The sequence below is a fragment of the Dipodomys ordii genome, unplaced genomic scaffold (genome assembly GCF_000151885.1).
Source record: "Dipodomys ordii isolate 6190 unplaced genomic scaffold, Dord_2.0 Scaffold202, whole genome shotgun sequence".
Lineage (NCBI taxonomy): Eukaryota > Metazoa > Chordata > Mammalia > Rodentia > Heteromyidae > Dipodomys > Dipodomys ordii.
The window spans coordinates 293,017-317,431 of NW_012267418.1; the positions used below are offsets into that span (position 1 = coordinate 293,017).

The 24,415-nt window shown below is 51.4% G+C and overlaps 4 protein-coding genes across 9 annotated transcripts in view; 1 reads left to right on the forward strand and 3 right to left on the reverse strand.

The window, feature by feature from the left end:
• The window catches only part of Syngap1 (synaptic Ras GTPase activating protein 1), a 33,216-nt gene extending 25,060 nt beyond the window's left edge, over window positions 1-8,156 (reverse strand). The window contains exons 1-3 of the mRNA XM_013034978.1: window positions 7,896-8,156; window positions 4,589-4,710; window positions 2,086-2,191 (exon numbers count right to left, since the gene is read on the reverse strand). Of these exons, the coding sequence (XP_012890432.1) occupies window positions 2,086-2,191; window positions 4,589-4,710; window positions 7,896-7,962 (295 nt within the window). The 5' untranslated portion in view covers window positions 7,963-8,156. The remainder of the gene's footprint in view (window positions 1-2,085; window positions 2,192-4,588; window positions 4,711-7,895) is intronic.
• Window positions 8,157-10,055: 1,899 nt separating this feature from the next.
• On the forward strand, window positions 10,056-11,593 carry Cuta (cutA divalent cation tolerance homolog (E. coli)). 3 transcript variants are annotated; one of them, XM_013034968.1, is made up of 7 exons: window positions 10,093-10,111; window positions 10,194-10,247; window positions 10,510-10,718; window positions 10,859-10,918; window positions 11,030-11,075; window positions 11,185-11,234; window positions 11,377-11,593. In XM_013034968.1, exons 2-7 carry the CDS (start codon window positions 10,206-10,208, stop codon window positions 11,501-11,503), a joined length of 534 nt encoding a protein of 177 aa, XP_012890422.1. In that variant the 5' UTR covers window positions 10,093-10,111; window positions 10,194-10,205; the 3' UTR covers window positions 11,504-11,593. The 3 variants fall into 3 exon arrangements, with proteins under 3 accessions (XP_012890424.1, XP_012890422.1, XP_012890423.1); XM_013034970.1 differs by lacking the exon at window positions 10,194-10,247 and having other exon boundaries at window positions 10,056-10,111; XM_013034969.1 differs by lacking the exons at window positions 10,093-10,111; window positions 10,194-10,247 and adding an exon at window positions 10,277-10,374.
• Window positions 11,594-11,698: 105 nt separating this feature from the next.
• Window positions 11,699-17,228, reverse strand: Phf1 (PHD finger protein 1). 4 transcript variants are annotated; one of them, XM_013035045.1, is made up of 15 exons: window positions 17,031-17,228; window positions 16,123-16,302; window positions 15,960-16,041; window positions 15,756-15,851; window positions 14,695-14,795; window positions 14,439-14,587; window positions 14,220-14,315; window positions 13,991-14,059; window positions 13,752-13,875; window positions 13,577-13,644; window positions 13,313-13,420; window positions 13,003-13,192; window positions 12,821-12,915; window positions 12,495-12,572; window positions 11,699-12,327 (listed from the first exon to the last, which is right to left on the reverse strand). In XM_013035045.1, the coding sequence occupies exons 2-15, from the start codon at window positions 16,279-16,281 to the stop codon at window positions 12,039-12,041; spliced, it is 1,704 nt and encodes a 567-aa protein (XP_012890499.1). In that variant the 5' UTR covers window positions 16,282-16,302; window positions 17,031-17,228; the 3' UTR covers window positions 11,699-12,038. The 4 variants fall into 4 exon arrangements, with proteins under 4 accessions (XP_012890499.1, XP_012890498.1, XP_012890502.1 ...); XM_013035044.1 differs by having other exon boundaries at window positions 12,495-12,575; XM_013035048.1 differs by lacking the exon at window positions 13,003-13,192 and having other exon boundaries at window positions 12,170-12,327.
• Window positions 17,229-18,167: 939 nt separating this feature from the next.
• Window positions 18,168-24,415, reverse strand: part of Kifc1 (kinesin family member C1) — a 30,625-nt gene continuing 24,377 nt past the window's right edge. Inside the window, 4 exon segments of the mRNA XM_013034941.1 lie at window positions 18,168-18,304; window positions 23,642-23,717; window positions 23,840-23,913; window positions 24,007-24,297. Of these exon segments, the coding sequence (XP_012890395.1) occupies window positions 18,260-18,304; window positions 23,642-23,717; window positions 23,840-23,913; window positions 24,007-24,297 (486 nt within the window). The 3' untranslated portion in view covers window positions 18,168-18,259.

Below are 24,415 nucleotides of genomic sequence, written 5' to 3' on the forward strand. Positions count from 1 at the left end.
CTCCACCGCCGCTCCCGCCGCTGCCGCCGTTGCCCGGGCCCCGCCGCCGTTGCTAGGCGACCGCTGCTGCCGTGGCCGCCTCTGTCACGAGCCCCGTCGCCCAGAGACAGCACGAGAAAGACGGGGGAGGGGGACATGGGGACCCCCAAAACCAACTGGTCCTTCCACCATCGTCTCTGAGGAGGACCCTCTCCTCACCAATAAACAAATACAATGAAATAAAATAAAAAAGCCCCGCGAGGGCTGGGGGTTGCGGCTCCACCCAGCAAAGGAGGAGCCCCGATTCCAATGCCCCTCAAAGGTCCTGCGACCTCTCCCGTCTGGAAAGCCCACAGCCTCGGCAGGCAAACGCCTTCGCAGATCAGAGCCCCCAAGGGTCCCGACGACCCCGTGACCACTGCACACTGGCCATGTCCTCTACACGGTCCACTTCGCGCTCAAGACCGCAAACGTTCACCGGCTATCAACTCGGACGAAACCCTGCCCCATATATATATATATGCATATATGCATGTATACAGGTATAAATGCATATATGTACATATAGATGCATGCTCCGGGAGCCCCTTCTGTCCTCTACAGGACCCCAGCACAGCAATGTCCACATACCATCTCGACTCCAAACATACCTGTGCCCCCACCCCCAAAACACAAGACCCATAGACCCCTGCTACAGACCCCCTAGACTCTGAGGACTCAGGGTAAGGAGAAAGATGGAGAACATGTGGGCAGAGTGGTCAACCACAGGGCACATCATGATAAACCAGCGCTCTGCCAGCTGGTGCCATTCTGGCCTGGGCACACAGGTCCACACACAAGCACCAGACAGGGACATGACATACATCCATGCACACCAATGCTCGGATTCGACAGACATCACACATACTCTCTACACACAGTGCACCACCGCCTGGCTTTGCCTCACAAGAGATAAGCTACCTACCCGCCACCCCCCATGGTCAGAGGTTTCCATGACAGTGACACGAGGTCCCAGAGCTGGCCCCTGGGGCAGTGAACCCTGGATTACCTAGAGGGAGCCAAGGGATAGGGACAAGCCACTGACTGTCTAAGGAAGCAACTAGAAAGCCTGGATCCATGGGGAGAGGGGAAACTGGTGGGAGAAAAGGATCACTTGGGGCTTGGAGAGATGGAGGACCTAACCTAGGGTCCTGGGAGGGAAATTCAGAAGAAGGGGGCAGTGGCGAGGGGGTTTCCGGGGCCTGAGGGCGTCTCTCTGCACCTTGGCTGCAGATCTCTGTTCTCTGCCTTCATCTCCCCTCACTGTTCCCATGGAAACCTTTTAAGCGAACTTCTCAGGAAGACAAAAATCTTTTTTTAAATGACTAAAGAGGGGGGTGGGGGTAGAAAGGGGGAGGGAGAGGAAGAGACAGATGGAGAGAGGGAGAGAGTTGGAGAGACAGACTGAGATAGCTGTACAGACAGACAGAAAGGAGATGAAATGGGGTCTGATGGGAGTTTGCTGGGAACAGAGGGGAAGGCACTGGGAAATCAAGAAAGGGTACCTTGAAAATAAAGAGAAATCGGGGAAGTGAAAAAGAAAAAGGGGGCGATTCAACTGCAGAAAATAGAAGCAGTTGATGAGAAGAGGGGGAAAAGGGCGGGGGGGGGGGATAAGAAGAGAGGGAGGGGCCACCGGCCTGAAGGTCTAAAGAAGAATTCAGAGCATGAGGGTGGGGGGTGGGACAGAGGTCTGGAGGGAGGGCAGGAAGTAGGTCATCCTCTCCAAGATCCCAGACCAATGGACGGGAGGGCCAGGGGCAGGCACGCTTAACAGAAAGCTGAAGATCTAAGGAGACTATTTTTACAAGCACCGGGAAAACAGTCAAACTTCGCTGCTGGAGAGGAAAATGGGAGCGCAGCAGAGCAAGGACGCGCTGGAGCCTCCGGCACAGCCACGGTCCCGCCCCGCAGCTCCGACTGGGTGGGCGCCGCCTCTCCGGGAGGAGGCGGAGACTCTGCCTCCGCCCCCTCCCGCCCCCCCACCCCCGCCCGGCCTTCCCCCGTCCACCTCCAGCCCTGTCCCCGCCACTGTCCGGGGCACGAGAGCCTACTCGGCCGCCGTACCATGCTCGCCGTGGGGCCGCCCCTCCACTGGCACGGAGACCGTGCGTCTCAGCAGTTTGTTGCGGCTGGACTCGCTCCTCCGGTCCCGGATCAGAAGGGGGTGTATCTAGGGGATGCGGGGGGGGGGGTCAGACCTCACTGGCCCGTGTCGTCCCTCCTCTCCCCCCCTCCCCCACAGCCCTCCACAGAATGCGGGCCCCATTCCACCCAGCCTGCCACCTCCTGCCCCTGCCCACTCTTCAGGTGTCTCTGGGTGGGGAGATTTCTCTTTGCCTCCTCTCCCTTCTCCTTCTCCAGCTTCCCACCCCAACCCCCCCCCACCCCACCGTCTCATCCACTTCTTTTCTCCTGCCATTTCTTTGGAAACTGCCTAAGAGAATTCTCCCAAACCCTATTTCAGCGCTTCCCGCAAAAGTCCTCAGGAGTTAGCTACCTGCAGAATGCACTTTCCCCTTGACCTTCAGTGCGTCCATTCTCCCCACTTCCCTCCCAACCTCCCACCTCCCTAACCCCCTTCTCTCCCTCGAGCCTGTCACGGGGGTAGCAGAAGCTGCATTTATAATCAGGATCCACAGCTTGTCTCCCTCCCACGGCCCCGGCTTGCGGCCAGACTGGGACCCAACCTCCCCTCCCCCTAGAGGGCCTGGTCACCTCCCCCCACCCTTTCATCTCCTTCCACCACCTCCCACCCACACTGCAGCTCCCTTCTTCCCTCAGTCATTACCTTTCCTTTCTTCCTCACCTCCAACTCCCCCAGGGCATCTTCCTCCCAATCTCCACCCCTACCAGGAGCCACAGTATCTAAGGACCCCCCCTACACACACACACACACCCACATGCCAGCCACCAGCCCCTACCCCTCAAGGCATCCGCTTAACAATTCCCTGGGGCTCTACATACAGCTCATTATCTGTGCCATCCCCTCTGCTCCCCCACCTTCCTACTGCAGACTGGCCATTAATGTTGTCCCTCTGCTGACTGTGCACTGGGTCCTCTCTGTCCCTCTCTCTGTCATTCTTTCTGCATGGGACCCCTACCTACTGTCCTTACTGCAGTCTCCAGATTTCCCCAGTTTGTCCTGTAGACTCCAAATCCCTGCTCAAGGCTGAAGTCCCCGAGTGAATCACTGAAATGCCTTCCAGTGCCTACAGCTTAAGACTCCTCAGTCGCCATGACCTCCACTACACAACTACTACTCTGTGGTTTAGAAGCCTTGTCCCAGCCATCTCTTCACCCTGCCACCACTCCACCTCCCCATCCCCACCCCCAGGACCCTTTACAGTCTAAGGAGTCCTTACTCCAAGTCAAGCCCTGCCTCACTTACCACACTATTCCACAAGAGCTTTCTGGCACATCTCCCCCCCCCCCACTTTCCTGGGCTTTCAGTATACCCTACCATTCTCTAGAATTCATCCTCAATACCTGAATCACACTGGAGAGCATCCACCCTTCACATGGGCATATTATTTCCTCTGATGGACCTGCTACTGCTGACTCTACTCCCACTTTAGAACCTCCAAGCTCTAAAATCTTACATGGTCACGCCAGACTCCCCAGTCTTTTTTTGTTGGTGGTGGTCATGGGGCTTGAATTCAGGGACTAGATATTGTCTCTAAGGCCATTTTGCTCAAGGCTAGCACTCTACCACTTTGAGCCACAGCACCACTTCTGGTTGTCTCATAGTTATTTGGAGATAAGAGACTCATGGCCTTTCCTGCCTGGGCTGGCTTTGAACCATGATGCTCAGATCTCAGCCTCCTGAGTAGCTACAATTACTGGCGTGAGCCACACCAGTGCCCGGCTCCCCAGTCTTATTTTATGTGCTTCACCAGTTCCTGCCCCTACCTCAGTCCTACTCTTTTAGCCAATTCCCCATATTCCCAGTTCTCCTCCTCCACAGGCATCATCTCCCTGCATAATTATATTCCCTCCTGATGTCCAACCAGTTCCAGGGACAGCTCTCCTGTCTCTCTAAACCCATTCATGCACCTGAAGTCTTCATCCCTGGCCACGCCCAGATCCAGGTACCTCTGTCACCTCTCGTAGTACCCTCCAACCCACTCTCCTACTTACCCTGTACTCTGGATCCCTCTCTACACTGTCTCATGATGAGGAAAGAATAAGAGTGATGTGTGATGGCTCTTTCTCAGTGCAAGAGGTCAGGGGTCCTAGGCTCACATTGGAGGGAAGGCCTGCCTATTTCTCCCAGCTCTTTAATTTCCCTTCCCCATTCTAACTTATCCCACTATACAGATGGATGGAAATGGGAAGCATCTCAAAATCTTCAGGCTCACATCTCCCCAACACTGCCAATGGCTCTCAAAGATCCTCTGGCCAAGGTAAAAGAATGACTGTCTCTTTTATCATACTCCAACCCAAACCTCAACAGCAACCTTCCTCCACTTGCAAATGCTTCTACCTGTTTTGCATCTCCTTCCCCTTTAACTAATGAGGGCTCCCACACTACCCAGTGATCTTTCCCCAACCTCTTCACCCTGCTCACCTCATCCTCATCCAGCATGAGCAGCTGGTTCCCCGAGATGATGCAGAACCGAGGGTTCCAACCAGGACGATCATACGGGGAATGAACGTATTGGGTTCGGTGCATAGGGGGTCCCCGTACATCTGGGGGACAGAGACACACAGAAACAGTAAGGGAGGCTCTATGTGTTTAGGAGCAGAGGCCTAAAATGGCAAGAAGAGTCCACAAGGTGGAAGGAGGAAATCCCACCCCCCCACCGTACCCCCAAGAGATCTCAGCTGAGGGTTGAGGCACTTGGCAACTTTAGAGGAACAGAAGACAAGCCTTTACATCTGAGGAAAAAGAAAGAAGGGGAATCACATCATCACAGGAGGCTCTGTAGACTTTGTGTAGAGTACAGAGGGGTGGCTCTGGGAGGGGAATTATATCATGATGGGAATACAGTTGGGGGTAGAGAGAAGTAAAGGAGTTCTCCAGCCTCTTGGAGAAAATAAAAAAGTGGAGGTGCAGCAAAACTGGCAGAAGAAAAAAACACATAGACGTTAGTGGCAGGTGTCTGGGAAGAGGAGGAGCATCCAAAAAAACTGCCTAAGATGGACTTAGAAGAGGGGACCACAATCTTCTAGGAAGTACAGAGATTGAGGAAAGCTATACAGCTGTGAAAAGGAATGGGGGTGGGTCATGAGATTGGTAAAGCTAAGCAACTACAAGAGATGAAGTAGGGGAGGGGCTTGCCTGTTCACAGTGTCAGGGACATAAGATTCAGGGCTTCCCCTTGCTTGTGCCCTCCTCCTCTAGTCCTTGGGGGAAAGTTGTTTCTTTCAGTGATAGGGAGAAGATGGCATTTGTTAGCATCTACCTGTAGAGGTGTCAGGATGGAAGAAAGTGGGCAATATAATCTGGTTTCAATGACTAGAGATCAAATTGGTCTCTTTCCCTATTTCATCGAAGATTCAGTCCTACCCTCCCTCCCTGTGGTCTCCATCGACAGGATGGAAGCCAACTCCACAAGTGAAGAACCTCCCCAGGCACAGTGAACAGCCTGAGGGAGAAAGAGTGAAGAGAAGAATGCAAAAGCCAGGCCTGATGACCCTAAGAGTTGGAGGTGAAACAGAGAACAGTAGGCCAGGGGTCACTCATGCTCAGATTTGCTCCTAGGATGCCCCTTCCCCATCCTTGCTGTTTTGCCCTGCTCTTCTTCCTTGCAAATCACCTGTCCTTTAAATTCATTGGTCACACATCACAGTTACAGACCCTGTGGAAGTTAGAGAGAAGGCACATAGATTGTTGACATCAAAGTGACAGAAATTAGGCTTAAGGTATCAGAGGAAGAGTCTTGAGGGATAAAAATCAAATTCTGTTACCTTTATGGGACAATTAACGTGGCAAAATAAGTCATCTTTGAGCAACATTCCCCTGCTTAGAATAGGAGCTCTGGAAAAATTACAGCCCCTTTCTGTCTATAATCATGTCTGTCACATTTATCCAACTTGCAGGTCAGAGTGAGAGATGAACCCCCAGGACATAAATACCTATAATGCACAATACTTTAAAATTTACACGGTCTTAACTCTCAGAAACTCATATTCTCTAGATACAAAGATCAGCAATACCTAGATTGTGTGACAACAGACAGTGCAGGCAACAGGCCTTCTGCCCTCAGACACCTGGTATACCCAGAGGATAAAATCTGTTGTTATACATAATCATAGTGGAAGAGGCTAGTTGACTCAGATCTGCAGCTGAGGAAAGCAGGTTTAACTTCAGGGGGATACCTTTCTCCTGGGAACAGGGAAGGACCCAGGGAACTTAGTTTAGGAACAACTCTGTAAACATACAAACACACATAGACACACACACACACACATGTGCACACACACTGGACTTAAGGAAGAATGACAGTGATCCTGGGAGACAGAAGAACATGGCTGAGAAGGGGGAATTTTTTTACTAGAACAAGAAGTTCCACAAGGGCTCAGATAGAGATCCCTTACAGCTACTGTTCAATCATCAAAACCTCAGTATCTTTGCACCCCAAATCTCCAAAAACCCAGAAAACAGAGAAGTCAAGAGGAATGGTGATGAAGGCTAGGATATTAAGGGAAAGTGAGTAGGCACAGACTTTGGTGATAAGATGGGAGTGAAGTAGGAGATAGGGGGTAGGCCAGGGGACAAATAACAAGATGAGTCTAAAAGAAAAGGAAGCATGGAAAATGCTAGGGACAAGGAAGTACACAAGAAGGGCTCAATCAGACATGGAATAGAGAAAATGAGAAGGCCTCAATGGAGGGGGGGGGCTAAGACATGGGGGTCTAGCAGTGAGTAGAGAGGTGGTATAGGTGTCAAATGGGCTACTAGACAGAAAAGAGGAAGGGAAAGAATGGACATCAGGGAGGGGACTAATACGGGGGAAGGACAGGAGGGGGACTCATATAAGGAACGGACATCATATAGGGGGAAAGATATAGGTGATGGACAGCCAAAGAAGGGAGGGGGAATGGAAAGGGATGGGGTAGGGGGATGGGGTAAAGGTGGCAAAAATGAAGAAGCAGACCAGACCCCGTGGGTTGCATTTCACGTGTCAGAGGCTTTAATGATGAGGGTCAGAGTCCAGGGCAGGATTCTAACCTGCCCCTACTCCCATTACTCAATCTTACTTGTATCTTCTCACCCCCCTCCCCCCCCCACCCAAACACACACATAATTTGGCTCTCCCCTCGCCCTGGTCTCCCCTCCCCCAACCCTTTCCCTCTCTCCTCTCTTCCCTCCATCTGGACCCTCCATCCCCCCCCACTGCCACCCTCTCTCTCCATCTGGCCCCTTCTCTCTCTCCATCCTCCTCTCCTTTCCTCACCCCTACCATTCTCTGAGCCCCCTACCACAGTCTTCCCCCTATCTTCTTGGCTTCTTTTTCACCCCTGTTTCCATTCCCCCTTCCTAGCCTCTCTCCTAACACTGTGCCTCTATTTCCTTGATATTTTCCTCACCACTTAGCTCCCACCCCCAAATTATTTCTGCAGCTCTTCCCCCAACCCTATTTTTCTACCTTCCCACCCCTTTCTGGCTCTCACTTTCCCCTTCATCAATTTCCCCTCAGCCCCCTTCCAGGCCTGTTTCCTGGCCCCTCAGTCCCTTACCTGCCCCTATCCCTCTAGCCTCCAATCTCTCTTTCCCCAAAGCTCCCACCCCTGCCTTCCCAGCCCTCCCCTCTCCCTCCATTTCAGCCGCTCCCTCCCCTCCCTGGCCCCGGCTCTCCTCCGCCCCCTGCCCCTCCCCCTCCCCCTCCTTTCCCCCAATCTGGCCCTCCCCCTGTCCCCCACCACCGTACCTCTGAAGGGGGCATAGGACATCGCGGGGATGCTCCCCCGATGGATGGACGCTCGAGACCTGCTCATCAGGCCTGGGGGGGAGGGGGCGGGGGACCGGGGAGAAACAGAAGAGAGAAAGAGGGGGAGAGAAAGGGGGAGAAGGAGGAGGAGGTGGTGGAGGAGGAGGAGGAGAGAGGAGGAGAGAGGAACAGAGAGGAGAAGAGAGGAGGAGAGAGGAGGAGGAGGAGGAGGAGAATAAGAGCCAACGGCAGCAGCGGCAGCAGAGAGAGAGAGAGGGAGAGAGAGAGGGAGAGAGAGAGAGGGGGGCGGGGGAAGCGAGCGAGAGAGAAGAGAGCTGGAGGAGGAGGAGGAGGGAGAGACTCTGCAGCCCCCACCCCTACCCAGGGGGACCCAGAGAGAGAGTGACAGAGAGAGAGACCCCTGACTCAAACATACTGGAGAGCAAACTCTTGAAGATGCAGACCCCAGACCTAGAGACCAACAGACCCCAGAATCAGATACCTCATTCCCCCTCCATACACAACAGGCTAATCTGAGACACAGTCCCAAAATCTAGAGGAAAAGACGTCGCTGACCTGTTTACAAAAAAAAAAAAAAGACCCCAGAATATGCCCCCCACACACACATCTGAAAGGAGTTAAAGATCAAATCTGAAAACCTAGTCTCTAAAGGTTCTAAAAGTCACAGAAATCTTAGACTGCAGACCCTGGGGGTGTGTTATTTAGGAATCAAGACATGAGACCTAGACTCAAAGAAAAAGATGAAACTCAGATTAGAAAGATCCTGACCCAGAATTTGATTTTAGAACTCAAGACACAGGAAGAGATCTGAGAGACCCCAGACTCAGATCTTAGAGAAAAGAAACAATACACTAAGAAAACTCAAAGGCTTGGACAGAAACTCAAGACTGGGGGAAAGACTCAGGTGGCCCAGAGATAGAGGACTCAAGAGACCTGAAACTCATAAAACTGGAATGACCTCAAAGAAAGTGAGGGAACATTGGACCCTGAAACACAGAAAACCCTAAAACAGCATAGAAAGAGACTCTGTCAAGATTCCAACACAAATACTGCAATACTCTACAAAGATCACCAAATCCAGAGATCTCAGAGAGACCCCTAGTCACTCAACTCCAGAGAGTTCTTAGAAACTCTCAGAGATGCCCACCACACCAAAGACCCCAGACTTTGGAGGGAAGGGGAATACCTGCACAACCTTTTTTTTTTCTCTCTCCCCTGTTGTCTCCTCTCATTTATCTAGCCTCTCATTGGCCCCTCTCTCCATTTTTGGGTCACTGGATGTGCTTGGGCCCCAGGGAGGTTATGTAGGGCAAGTCCAGACTCCTTGGGGGATGGGTTAAGGAAAGGATACCCAATGCTCTGAGGTGGACCAATCCTGGGGATAAAATAGATAGGGAAGATGCCATTACTCTTATCCCCAATCTGCAACCTTCCTCTCTCTTTCCTTCGATTCACCAGTCTGTACCAAGCTTTGGGTTTTCAGTGATGAGGGCTGAGGGCGACATCTCAGTTTAGAGTTGTCCCTGTCCTTTTCAAAACGCATCGTTTCTCATCTTAGCCATTGTCATGCCATGACTATTCCTGTCTAATCACTGCCCCCTACCCAGGGACAGCTGGCTCCTCCTCAGACCATCCCTGATCATCCCCAAACCAAGGTTCAGCTGAAAGGGTAGGGGGCACTCTTCACGCCGCAGGATCTGTACTTGCAGATCCCCACTCTCTCTAGGGCCTCTGACCATTGTCGGGGGGCTGTTACTAGGCCCATCCTGGGGTTTGGGATGATTCCCCATTCCACAGCCTGACGCATCGAGTCTGCGGGGTCTCCAGCCCCCCTTCCCCAGCGCCAGCTCTCGTGTCACGTGGCCTCCAGAGCTAGGCTGCCATTGGTCTCCTCGCGTCACTCCCCGAGGTAGCGCCGCCAGAGAAACCGGCCTAGTCACGTGACAGTGGAACACCGCAGCGGCTCCCCTCAGCCAGCAACTAGCGATTTCCTGCTTCACGGAAACGGGCGGGCCATTTCCGTGCACCTCCGCAGATCCGACTGCCAATTGGCTAAGGAGTCTTTTGCTCCGCCCTCCCAAGGAGGCGGGGCAATCCGGGCCACTTGAAGGCCAGGATTGGCTGGCTGTAGAGACTCTGGTCCTGCTTCTGTTGTCACGTGGTGTGCGTTGTTTTATCACGTGGCCGCCGCCAAGGTAAGAAAAGGCTGTCTCTCCCGGGTGTGGGGTCCTTTCTCTAGGTTAACTGTGGCTTTTGATATCAACCTTTCTCTACCAGCATAAAGGCTGCATGTGGTGGGGGCGGGTGCCCACGGTCCTGCTCGGCGGAGGGGTGAGTGCCCTGCCTCGCCCCTTCCGGTCCCAGACCACTATCTGCACCCAAAAACCCTAGAGGCTGGGCCGCTGAGGTGTCCGTGAGCGCCGACGTTTGGTCCTCTATTCCCAAGTTTCTTTCCCAGGTTTAGGGTAACATTTCCCTTTGGGATGTAGATGAGGGAGGGCAAAAGCTTTGGGTGTGTCCAAGAGAAGGCATCTTGGCTTACGACTTCTTGGGATCATTGTAAAGAGAGACTGAATTCGTCCCCTGTTCTCAGGCCACTCTGCTCCTGTCGTTTCTTTGGATGCCAGCGCTGCTACCTGTGGCGTCCCGCCTCCTGTTGCTACCCCGAGCCCTGTTGTCCATGGCCTCAGGAAGCTCCCCGTCCCAGCCCGCTCAGGCCTCGGGCTCCAGCTATGTTCCAGGATCAGTTTCTGCAGCTTTCGTCTCTTGCCCCAATGAGAAAGTCGCCAAGGAGATCGCCAGGTGGGCACTTCAGGAAAAGGTCATGAAGGGAGATTGGGGAGGGGGGGGTGGCTTTCTGTTGTCCAGCTTTGGAAGTCTCAGCTACCAGAGCAAAATTCTGAGGCACAAGGTACTCTGAATGGAACTCTCTTTACCCTCAGGGCTGTGGTGGAGAAGCGCCTAGCAGCCTGTGTCAACCTCATCCCTCAGATCACTTCCATGTGAGTCCTAGCATTTACTTTGCTAACCTAAATTGGGCTGACTGGGAGGGAGCCTTTTTCCTGGGAGAAAATCCAAGACTTTCTCCCTATCTCTTTCTATGGTTTCTTCAGCTATGAATGGAAAGGAAAAATTGAGGAAGACAGTGAGGTGCTAATGGTGAGAAACATCCCCCATCCAACAGTTCCCAGTTGCCTTTGGCCCCTGTCCCTAGGTCCTTAGATCAATCCCACTTCTTGATTCAGCCATGTTTACCTTTGCCATTTAGATGATTAAAACCCAAAGTTCCTTGGTCCCAGCTTTGACAGAATTCGTTCGGTAAGAACTTTTTGAGATTTATAGGGTAAGGATATGTATGGACTCTGGGGAGGGATCTGCTGGACAGTCTGGGGCTTGTGCTTGAGGGGTTGGGCTCCTCTAGATAAAACACTTGAATAATCCTTTCCCCATCGTCCTGCAGGTCTGTGCACCCTTATGAAGTGGCTGAAGTAATTGCATTGCCTGTAGAGCAGGGGAACTCTCCATACCTGCACTGGGTGCGCCAGGTCACAGAGTCCGTTTCTGATTCCAGCACAGTCCTACCATGATGAGTCCTGTCCTCGATTCTCTCATACACTTCATTATCCTCTGACTTCCATGGAGTGACTGGGCCCTCAATAAATCCTGTCCCTGGTTTTCTCTGCCTTTTACCTTTATTCCTTGTCACAGATAGGCACTTAGTTCAGAAAAAATCAGAAGTCCTTCTAGTCTCTATGTTCTATTTTTCAGAATGACTCAGCCACTAGTTTATTTCTCTTTATTTCAGTCATAGAGAATCTGGGATCCTTTATCATCCCCCCTCCTCAGTCTTTGCACCCAGGGGTTAAATAATTTTTAAAAATATTTAAAAAGCTGTAACAAAATAACATCAAAAGGAATAGGAAGAAGGATGGGGGGGGGTCAGGAATCATGAAGTGGGTAGAGAAGAGAGTCTCTTCCCCATCCCCCTTTGGATTCCAGCCTGGGCAGTAGGGAGAACTACCCCCTATCTCTCCAGGTACATCCCAGCTGCAGGTGAGGTCAGAGGTCAGGGTATGAAAGTGCCGATGTGTGCAAATGGGGAGGTGGGCAGGGGCAGGCTGTTTAGAAGATGCCCCCTCCTCCCCACTCAACAAGGTACTGCACAGAGCCATCAGGCCTTACTCTTCGAGCAAGGACCCGGACAGGGTCCCCTCGAGATAGGTAGCCAACCCCACCTCGGATTCCTCCTCCAGTCCCAGGAGACAAACTATGGCACAGGGGAGAAGGGGGTGCTGAATGTCTAGGAAGACCTGGGGAGGGGGCTGGGACTGAGGAAGATGAAGCAATCATCGAGTGGGGGTCACTTTTGGGGATGTCTGTGGGGAAGCCAATGTGAAGTTCCAAGGGCGACCTAGGAAGAGAAGACAATTTTAAATTAAGTCTAGTCAGACAGACGTGGACGAAGACCAATCAAATGGTGGGGTGGGGTGCACATGAGAATCAGAAGAAATGGTTTGAGGTAAAGGAATTTAAGATCATAGAAGTGGAGGAGTCACAGGTAATGAGGGACAAATTTACCTGTCTGGGGGTTCACTGTCCCCAGAGGTCCCTGTGGTGCTGGCAGAAGGGTGGAAGGAAGCGAACATCCGAATGGGGCTGCTAAGGTTGGGAGGATGAAAGTCAGGACTGGAGGTTAGGAACAAATCCTCTCCCCCTGGAATGGCAGAATCCAAACACCCCAGTGTAACCCCTACCCCCAAAACACTGGTTCCTAGACATGGATTCTAAAAGCCCGTATCGAACAAGAAACATGTAGCCAAAGGGGAGAGAAAAAAGAATTCTAGGTGACAAGAGTTAGAAGATGAAAATAACATACATCTGTTGGGAAGCATAGAAACACTGACCTGGGCAGACAGCGGGCATCTGTGGGCCGGAAGTTATAGCCCCTGCTGCCCTGGTAGTTCTGGTTAGGGCTGGGAGATGGTGGTGACACAGAGGCCTAGAAGAAGAAGAAGAAGTCTGAGAAATCTTTGTTTCCTTCCCATACCCCACCATTTGCCCCATTGAATTCCCCCTGCCCCTGTACCTGCAGTGCCCTCTGCAGACGAGCCCTCTCCCTCTGCTCCCGGGACTCGGGCTGATTGCGCACTGCTGAGGGTGGCCCCAGCTCCTCCACCTTCCCCTTCTGCCTCCTCCTCAGGGGCTCTGGCTCCGGCCTCCGTCGCTTCCCCAGGGGACTTGAGACCCCTCCCCCAGGGCCCTGCCCTGAAGGGAAGCTGTAAGAGGCCTCCTTATCCCCCCAGCCCCCTCCCGGACATCCCAAGACCTCCCCCTCTCTATACATTTGCCCTCCAGACTATCCTGGGAATTTCCCCCATCCCTGCTAGACCAGTGACCTGGTAGGGGCTCCATCTCCAGCAGGGGGGGGCTCCACAGGAGGAGGGGTCCGAGCATGGAGACCAAACAAACATTTCCTCTTCTTAATCTCCCTCCCAGAAATGAAACTGGGGCAAGGAGAGAAATGATATAAGGTAAGTGCTATAGAAAAGGGGTCCGTTTGCCATTCTTTAGTCCTCCAGGTGGGTTGAAGCTGGCCCTTCCCTTCCCAGACATCCAGTGTTCTGAGCCTCCCTGCTGGCTCTCCCAACCCTCCAACTTACCGGTCCTTGTGGCTGTTGAGAGCAGAGAGAAGCTTGGAAGAACGTTCTCCCTTGGGGGTATCTGAAAGCTGGGAAAAGGCAAGTGAACTGAGTCCCGACAGTGGAGGTTCTCTCCTACTTTTCTTGACGTTTCCTGTCTGTCCACCCCAATGCCCAAAGCTCTACTACCCCTTACCTCCCCCAGGAGCAGACTGTCCCAGTTCTCAGAGGTGAAGGGGAGGATCTCTCGGTCAAAGTCAAAGTATTTCTTCTTACAACAAACACTGAGGTGATAGAGTACAAGATGGGCCACATCCACCCTGGAGAAACATGGAGTTGTCAAGGCCATGAGAACATGACAGAAGCCAAAGGAGACCTAAGGTGGGAGGTAGGAGCATTGGGGTGAAATGCTGAGCCCGTGCCCAATTGGCTTACCAGCGAAGCTGTAGCCTCCGGACCTTCTCAGGCCCCCCCCTACACACACAGCATTCAAACTCATAGAACCTGGACATGGAAAAGGAAGAAAACCCCACCTTACTTGGACAACCTATATATGCCCTGGAGAACTTACAAGCAAGGAGGAAACACTGCAGGGGTTGGGAACTGAGGACAGAACACAACAGGAGGGCATCCTCAGCTCCAGGGGACGTTGCTCTGGCCTCACCTGTCACCATAGAGGAGGGGCTTGCTCAGACACTGGGTACAGGCTTCATGGAACCACTGCAGGCAGCTCCGGCACTGCAGCATTTTCAGGTTCCACCTAAGGAGAAACAGAATTAGTGGGCTCCAGAAAATGTCTTCCCCCTCACCCTGCCCCTTCACCATTCCTCCAGGTCTACCACCATGTCACCTATTCCGTAACTTGCTGCCCTTCAATACTTACTCCCCAGGGCCACCACAGTAACAGTAGCTCTGTTGTCGGTTGCTCAGATGTCCAGCGTCCCAATCCAGCCCCTTTAGTCCATATGGAAGAGAGAGCTTCATGCCCAGCATGGCCCGGGCATAGGGACCTTTCTTCAGGGCACCTCCCCTCTGTGGAGAAAGAACAGGTGGGAGGACTCAGGGGTAGGAGAGGCATCTTGAGAGAGGCTGTGGGTGGAAGACTCCCACAGGAAGGGGCAACAAAGAGATGCCTTTACCTTGGTGGCAATCGCAAAGACACACTGGCGGCAGACCCAGGATGTGCCCTCTCCTTCTCCAGGGGCTGGGGCTCTGGGAACATGACAGTCCTGGTGATAAGCTGAATAAGGACAATATTGATAGTGGACCACCTACTGAGCTGCATATTGTGTCACAGTCTTGTCTCATTAATCCTTAACTATGGTCCTACTGGGTTGAGTGCATTATCCTGACAGAGAACTGAGGTTCCTAGAGATTTAAGGGTGTTGTCCAAGCTCAGATGATTAGAAAAGATGTGATATACCACCTGCCTGCAAAGTTTACATCACTTCTGTTCCATGGCTGTCTCCCCCTATGCTGGAAGGGGATGAGGTCACAGGTTAAGGAGACTGGCCAGATCTGTGGTCTGACAACTCAGACTAGGATGGGGGAACAGTGCTAGAGGGAAGGGCTAATGGCAACTCAGAAGGTCCAGGGCAGACTGGACCATTGAGCTGGGTCCTGGTGGCTACACCTGTAATCCTAGCTATTTAGGAGGCTGAGATCTGAGGATTGCAGTTTGGTACCAGCCTGGTCAGGAAAGCTTCTGAGATTTTTTTTTTTTCCCTGCCAGTCCAGAGGCTTGAACTCAGGGCCTGCACTGTCCCTGAGCTGCCTTTGTTCAAGGCTAGCACTCTACCACTTAAGCCACAGCACCACTTCTGGCTCTCCCCTCCACCTCCCACCCCCCACCCCCTTTTGTAGGGCTTGAACTCTGGAGCCTGGGCGCTGTCCCTCAACTCTTCAGCTCAAGGCGAGCGCTCTACCACTTGAGCCACAGTGTCACTTCTGGCTTTTTCTGTTTAGTGGTACTGAGGAATCAAATCCAGGGCTTCATGCCCCTAAGCCACATTCCCAGCCAGCCTGTGAGATTCTTATCACCAATTAACCACCAAAAAGCCAGAAGTGGAGTTATGACTTAAGTGGTAGAGCACCAACTTTGTGCAAAAACTTGAGAGTACAATTCTCAGGCCCTGAGTTCAATTCCCAGGACTGTCCTCCCCCCAAAACAAAGGACCATAAAGGTGTCCAGTCTTCTTACCATGGCGGCATTTCTCACAGCTGACCAGCCGGTTTCCAGGGACCACAGTCTCAGATCGACAGACACAACAAAGGAGTTCTTCCCCAGGGAGGGCAGCTGTAAAGGAACACAGTATCAGCATGGCTGCCCTAAAGTTCCAGTGTGTCACCCACGCCAGGTTTCTAGTATTCATACTATGCACACTCAGGTTTTTTAGGGTCTCACCAGGGCTAATGTCTTTCCAAAGAACCAGAAACTGGGAATCATCCTCAAACTGGACCAGACACACCTCCCGTGCACTGTCCACCTGGAATGGGTGAGCACAAGAATGAAGTGAGGACCAGAATTAGATAAGGAGAACGGGGAGATGGTGAAAGATCAGACTTACCTTCTTGATGGTACCCAAGTACAAGAGCCCATCTGTCCATCTGGCCAGCACATCTTGACCCTCCCAAAGTCGAGGTCTGGGGCCTGAGGTGGGAGCTGGGGAAGCTGGGTCCCAAAGAGAGGGGGCACCAGAGCGGCTCAGCCGGGGGGGCTGCGCCATTGCATCCTGGGGAGGGGGGGTCTAGCCAGAAATGAGATGGAAAGAAGGTTATGAAAGTCAAGTAAGCTTCCCTGTTCCTTTTGCCTATTTTTCTGTCAAGGATCAAGGACCAAACATCTGCACTCCCAGTCTGCAAAGCTCTAAGACACTTGGGTGAGAAACTACTGGTCACTCCAGTCCTTGACTGCAGCTCTTCCAACTCTAACCTCCTCCCCAGTCTAGTTCTCTAGTTTTTCAGCTTCCAGAGATCTCCTGGGACTAAATTCTGGCCTTGAGATCTTAGGGGAAAATGATGGTTGCAGAAGCAACCACTCAATTCACCTTCCTCATCTGTTTTGGGGTATCATATCACCTGCCCCAGCTGTTTGGAGGTATCATAATTGGGTTTCTCGGTTTCCCAGTAATGTGTTTTGGAGCTTTTCTGGAGATGTTTTCTAGAGTAGAAACAGCAGTCTCCTCAGGCCTGCCTGTCTCATTCAGAACAATCACCCTACTGCCAGGTTATGTCAGGTCACCCTCAAATTCGAGGATTCCTGCCCTGGGTTTGATAACTTCCCTGAGTGCCCCGGGAGGGGGGCGTGTCCCAGTCCCCGTCTCTACTCCCGGAGAAGGCGAGTCTGAGAAGGGACTTGGGTCGGCCGGGTCCGGACCCCAGGCCGCCGGCCCGCGCCCTGCACGCCGACCCCCGGCGCCTTGTCCTTCCCCCCTCCGCCCCCCGCAAACACGGGCGCCTCCCGCCGCCTTCTTACCGATGACAGCTGGGGCCGCCGGAGGCTGGGCAGGGGCAGACGTGGGAGAGCGGAGCGAGCCTTCCGCGCGGGAAGGGCACGTCCGGGCGTCGGGGGGGCGTGCAGGCGGAGGCCGGGGGGTCCCCAGGCCCAGCCCCTCGGTCCCGGCGGCTCTGGGGCGTATGACGCAGCAGCCAAAGGAGCGGCAGCGGCAGGAGGAGGCGGCAGGGGGAGGGAGGGGAGGGACCTACCGGTAGGGGAGGGTGATGGGAGGGGAGGGCTGGGGGAGGAGGAGCCGGAGGGAGGGGCGGGCACCACCTCCCTCACCTCCAACAGGCCTGGAGGGCGCGGGGCCTGCGGCTGCCCCTCCACAGCCGGGGCGCGAGCGGGCGATCTCGGCGGGAAAGGGAATCCTCGCAGCCCCTAGCCGCGGCGGGAGATTCGCCCTCGGGGCAAGAGGGGATGCCCCCGCGCGGCACCTCGCTGCCCCGCCCGCCCCGTCCGTGGGCGCCCCAGGCCCCGCCCCCGCCCGAGTTCGCGGCCCCGCCCTCCATTCACCCTTCCCGGTGCCCCCCCTTGCCCCTGCCCCGCCCTTTCGATGGCAAGTTCGCCCCCTCGCCTCTGCGCACGCGTGGCCCCGCCCGCGCGCGGCACCTGGGAAGACTGAGCTCCGCCCGGAGCTGGCGGCGGCCGGCAGCCGGAGGCCGTAGGACGGAGCTGGCGAGCTGGCGCGCCCGCCCCGAGACCGTCCCGCCTGGCGCTTCCAGAGCGGTGGAAGGGCGTTGAGGGCGAGTAGCCCAGGCGGTGACGCCGCCGGGAGCTGACCAATGGGCAGCAGGCGGGCAGAGCCCGAGCGGTTCAAACAGTGAGGCCGGGAAAGGGCGGGAGGGAAGAGCCGGCAGTGGTGGGGGCGCCTCGTCTCACCTGCGCTCTGGCCCCCGACGTCCCACACCGGCCCGGGGGGCCAGTGGTGGGGAGGGAGTGTGGCTGGCTACTGCCCACTCCTTGTGGCGACCCACTTAAGAGATGAAGGCAAAAAATCTCACGGCCCGAGTCCTGCACAACTTCCATCCTTACAGATAGGAAAAATACTTTTGCCTTCTACAACCACTAAAAACATCTTTATTTAAAAAGCAATTACAAATATTCTTTATTTGATAAGCCCGAGTACATAAAGCTCTCGGCACAATCCTTCAGACTCCTCCCCTCCCCCAGAAACACACAGACATACACAGGATCTAGATCCATCTTCATTTCTTGTTGGCTTGGGCAGTACCAATAACACACTGGTTCACCTGAAGATAAGGGATTATACAGGGTAAACATGTTTGCAGAGTAATCGGAACACATTCCCCAAGTTGTACCACCCCCAATGCTAGGGCTACCCTCTAGAATACTGAAATAACGGCTATGAAAGTATATCCAAGCTGGTTCCACTTATGATTAGTTCTATGCCACTCTGGAGGAAGTAAAGAGCAGAAGAAATGCAGGACAAAGGAACAGAGAGCGGTAAGGAGACCTCAAAGAGACCTCAAAGGCCCTACGTAAAATACTTATGCTAGACAAAATAATAACACCACTTGTTTAGGAACTAAGGCTCCTTAGAAAATGGATCATCAGGGGGGTGGGGGGGGAAGGGGGGAAAGGAGAAGGATTGGGATTGGGGGGGAGGGGGGAGGCTGGGAAGGGATGTGAAGGGTAAACAAAGGAGGAGGCTGCAATGCCTCTGTACAGTATGTTCACAAATTAAATTAAATTAAATTAAAAAAATACACTAGGCATCAAGTAAAAAAAAAGAAAATGAATCATCACAAGTCTGAAAGCAATTGGGGTCCTGTTTAAAGGACATAGGAGGGTTGGGGATGTAAGACTCAAAGTCCCAGAATAAAACACATGAATTAACAGGAGTCAACTAGAAGGCTCATACTGATTAACACCTCCACACAAAAACTCAATAGGTCACCATTGGAGCTGCTGAAAATTGGAATCAAATCAATACTGAAAATCTGAACTGGAGGTATGGTTCAAGTGGTAGAGCTAAAAAAGAGGAGTGACAGACACAGGCCTTGAGTTCAAGTCCCAGTACAAGTATACAAACATTAAAATAACCTGGACAATCAATGAAGAATTCAACTACCTCTTTTTTTCTTTTCTTTTTTTTGGTCGTGGGGGCTGAACTCTGGGCCTGGGTGCTGTCCCTCAGCTCTTCAGCTCAAGACTAGCGTCCTACCAATTGAGCCACAGCCCACTTCCTTCTTTTTTCTGCGTATGTGGTGCTGAGGAATTGAACCCAAGGCCTCAAGCATGCAAGGCAAGCACTCTACCATTGAGCCAACTTCCCAGTCCCAACTACCTTTCTTTTTCTACACAGACTAATTTTCAGAGCAACTAAATGAAAGCATGGTTCATTTTATTGCACTATTTACAAATTATAAGTTTGAGACTTATAACCCTGCACCCAACCCTGTGGGCACTCAACTTTTTTCTCCAGTTGTTTTAGGTGATCACTAGTGCTACTTGGCAATTTGCTTTTGTATTGGTCCTGGGCGCTGTCTCTGAGCTTTTTTGCTCAAGGCCTACTCTCTACCACTTAAGCCACAGCTCCACTTCCAGTTTTTGGTAGCTAAGTGGAGATAAGAGTCTCATGGACTGTCCTGCCCAGGCTGGCTTCAATCTGTGACCCTCAGATCTCAGCCTCCTGTATAACTAGGATTATACATGTAAGCTACTGGTGCCTGGACAAGCATAGCTCTTATATGTACAGGGAAACCCAAAAGTTCATGACTTGCTCTACTGCTATATTTAGTTTATCGTAGTAGTGTAAAACCAAACTCACAATATCTTTCAGGTATGCCTGTAGATGGCAAGGGAAAATTCTTCATAAAAAAAAAATCACAATAAAGATAAAGCTGAGATTAGAAAATCTTCACTTAAAAACCCTCTAAGCTGGGCGCTAGTGGTTTACCCCTGTAATCCTAGCTACTCAGGAGGTTGAGATCTGAGGATCATGATTCAAAGCCAGCTCAGGCAGAAAAGTCTGTGAGACTTTTATCTCCAATTAACCACCAGAAAACCAGAAGTGGCACTGTGGTTCAAGTGGTAGAGCCCTCACCCTGAGCTGAAGAGCACTGAGGCCCAGTAAGACCGACAAAATCCACAAAACTCTAAATGGATGGATCAGACTGACAACACTCAATTCTGATATTATTAAAAGTAAAACAAGCCAGGTGCTGGTGGCTCACCCCTGTAATTCTAGCTACGCAGGAGGCTGAGATCTGAGGATCACAAGTCCAGGCAGGAAAGTTTGTGAGACTCTTTTTTTTTGTTTTTTTTTTTTCCCAGTCGTGGAGTGAACGCTGTCCCTCAGCTCTTCAGCTCAAGGCTAGTGCTCTACCACTTGAGCTACAGCGCCACTTCTGGTTTTCTTGTGGTTTATTGGAGATAAGAGTTTCATGGACTTTCCTGCCCAGGCTGGCTTTGAACCGCAATCATCAGATCTCAGCCTCCTGAGTAGCTAGGATTACAGGCGTGAGCCACCAGCACCCGGCTGTGAGACACTTATCTCCAATTAACTGCAAGAAAACTGGAAGTAGCACTGTGGCTCAAGTGGTAGAGTGCTAGCCTTGGACACAAAGAGGCTTAGGGAGAGTGGCCAGGCCCTGAGTTCAAGTCCCACAACTGATAAAAATAAATAAAAGAAGCCGGGTGCCTGGTGGCCCAAGCCTGTAATCCTAGCTACTCAGGAGGCTGAGATCTGAGGATCGAAGTTCAAAGCCATCCTGGGCAGTAAAGTCTGTGAGATGCTTATCTCAAATAAACCACTCAGAAAACCAGAAGTGGTACTGTGGCTCAAGTGGTAGAGCGCTAGCCTTGAGCTGAGGAACAGTACCCAGGCCCAGAGTTCAAGGCTCATGACCCAGAAAAAAAAAAGGGGGGGGAAGTGGAGGAGGGAAGGGATAGTAGGAAAAAAACAGAGGGTGTAACAATGTTAGGCAAGTAATGTACTCATTACCTTATTCATGTAACAAACTCCTCTGTATAGTATCTTTACAATAAAATTTAAAAAAACAATAAAAATAAAAGCAAAACAACTAGATATTAGGTGCTTTCTGAAAAGACACAACAGATGTATACTGTGCCAAGAAATCTGAACTAGAATTTCAGGTCTAATAAATCTCTAAATCTAATTATTAGCAGAAAGATATAAGGGGAAGAGAAAACAACTAACCAAAATTCAGAATACTGTATATTCAATGATCTAGTTCAACAAATAAATGACCTTAGAGTTGGGAGAAAAAGAAATCTTTCAAGCAAATAATGAATATCCTGACTTGAACAAGTTCAATGTATAAAAGACATTTGAGACATTTCAGAAACTTAACTGCTTATTATGGAATATTAAGAAGTTCACATTTGGGCTGGGAAGGTGGCTCAGTGGTAGAGCGCTTGCCTTGCATGCCTGAGGCCCTGGGTTTGATTCCTCAGCACAATATAAGCAAAAAGAAAAAAGCCGGAAGTGGCGCTATGGCTCAAGTGGTAGAGTGCTAGCCTTGAGCTGAAGAGCTGAGGGACAGCGCCCAGGCCCAGAGTTCAGGCCCCATGACTGGACCCCCCCCCCCAAAAAAAAGTTCACATTAGGGAAGGAGTGACATTGTCCAAAAAGAAATGTACCCTAAGCTGGGCACTGGTGGCTCACACCTGTAATCCAGCTACTCAGGAGGCTGAGACCTAAGGATAGAGGTTTGAAACAAGCCCAGGCAGAAAAGTCCCTGTGAGACTCTCACTTCCTATTAACTACCTGAAAATTGGAAGTGGAGCTGTGCTCAAAATCATAGAGTGCTAGCCCTGAGCAAAAGAGCACAGGGACAGTGTTCAGGCCCTGAGTTCAAGGCCCAAGACCAGTATACAGACACACAAACAAAAGTTCATGTTGTTGAACTGATGTTGATAAAATATCAATAGCTAGGCTGGGGATGCAGCTCGGTGGTGGAGCCTGTGCTTAACATGCATGAAACCATGGGTTCATTCCCAACACAGAGATGGATGGACGGATGGATGGATGGACGGACGAACAGACAGATGGATGCAGGGTATAGGTGCTGAGGCAGTTGGCTATTCTGCTTGGCAAAAGGAAAAACCTGAAAATACCCCAAATAATATAAGAACCCATCAAATGCCAGGCGCTGGTGGCTCATGCCTGTAATCCTAGCTACTCAAGAGGCTGAGATCTGAGGATCGAGATTCAAAGCCAGCCCTGACAGGCAAGTCCATGAGACTCTTATTTCCAATAAAACACCAGAAAACCGGAAAAGGTGCTATAGCTCAAGTGGTAGAGTGCTAGCTATCCTTGAGCTGAAGAGCTGTGCCTAGGCCCAGAGTTCAAGCCCCACAACCAACAAGAAGAACAAAAAAAGAACCCATCAAAAGATTCTACTCCTATTGAGTATGTGTTTGAAAAATTACAAAGAAAGCTTGCTTTTTAAATCTATGAATCTTACAGAGTGTTGAACAAATTGTACTTAATGTAAAAAGGAACTATCGTAAGAGTTGGAAACTCTGCACCTGTGTGACCTGCATGCACACGTGTGCACACTTCTACCAATAAAGAAGCACGGGTTGAGGATGTACTGGAGGGAAAAAAAGACTCTACCCTCAAGAAATGGGTAAACAGGGGTGGGGGTGGGGGAGTGGGGGTGGAGAGATTCACCATTATCACCCTTCTGCCAAGACAAACAGTAAGAAAACTTTCTGACTTGCTTAACTCCAGTGGAGGGAACAGAGTCTCCTTGAAAATTCATGGCCATGAGCTGTCTCTTGCAGGGTTTGTAACCTAAATTCACATTATTTGGAATGCTCTGAAAAACCTGTAATTCTCCATTTCAAGGATGATTTGCCTACATCGTTAAGTTGTAACTAAAAAACACAAAATAACACATGTACAAGATTAGTCTATGTGGCCTTGTTTGTATTAGGGAAAAAAGGTGGAAACAATCCAAGTGACCAGTAGAGGGAACTGGTAGATAAATTTTGGTATATCAACAGAGTATCCTACCCAAACCTGAAAATAATGTGGTTGGTCATCTCTGGTGATGGGCGTAATTTTGGAGTTGTTTTGTTAAAGAAATGTTCAGAAGTACATATGTACAGGAGAGGGAAATAAGAACATGCATTCATAGCTTGTTTTTGTGATCTAGTTTTTGGGGTTCTTTTTTTTTGGTCGGTCGTGGGACTTGAACTCTGGGCCTGGTGCTGTCCCTGAGCTCTTCAGCTCAAGGCTAGCACTCTACCACTTGAGCTACAGCAAGTTTTCTGGTGGCTAATTGGAGATTAGAGTCTCACAGACTTTCCTTGCCTGGGCTGGCTTTGAACCACAATCCTCAGATCTCAGCCTGCAGGATTACAGACGTGAGCTACCTGCACCTGGCTTTATTTATCTATTAAAAAAAAAATTCAAAAGCCAGTAACTAAAAATGGAACCAGGTGGGCAGTCCTCCATATGCCTAGCAAGTATAAATCCTTTCTGCATAAATGTGCTTCCCCTACCTCCCGCAACCCAAAGGACAGGACTTGGAATAGAGAAGCCTACAATCACCCAGGGGTCCTGATTAAGCCTAGGATTAGTGGTAATTCACCTTAGAGGCAAAGCGTAGAGAGTTGAGGGACTCAGAGACATTCTCTTCCAGGGGGGAAATGTTCACAAACATAAGCCTAGGGAGAAAGAAGAAGCCCAACTCAACATTAGTGCTCAGCAAAGATTAAACAGATCCCCAGCAATACCCCTCTGCACCATAGTTCCTACTAAATCCCTTCTATCTGTCCCTTCCACTCACATCTTAGCACTGCCGCCCAGGGAGTTTTGTAGCAAGTAGGTGAGCTTGCTGTTCCGGTAAGGCACATGGGACTCCTGGAAAGGTTGAAGAGGACTGTTATTAGGATAGGGCCATGTTCTGCACAGCCCATCAGAAGCAGCTTCCTACTCCACCTGCCCTTGACCCACCTTATTGCTTAGGGCCATAATGACCAGCCCTAGTGTGGATAAGCTGCTGTTAATGGCCTGTGTTTCTCGAAGACGATCCCGCTCCCCAGGGCCAAGGGCTAGGCCAGAGTCTAGTCGCTCGCTCCCCGCCAGGTCCACAAGGTTGAGGGGAGCCCCACACTGCAGGCCTCGAGCAGCATGCTCCCCAGAGATCTGCAGCTGAAAAACGCTGTGGCTACGAGATGATCGCTCATTCTGGGCTGTTTGAGCCACAGCCCGATTCTGGCGGGCCAAATGCAACAAAGTCTCCACCTAGAGACCAAGGGCAACAAGGGACAAAGAGACAAGAAGTGATCAAATAATGATGCCAGGTAAGGCATGCTCTCCTGGAACTTCTTTTCTATTCAGTGAAGAGACAAAATAAACAAGT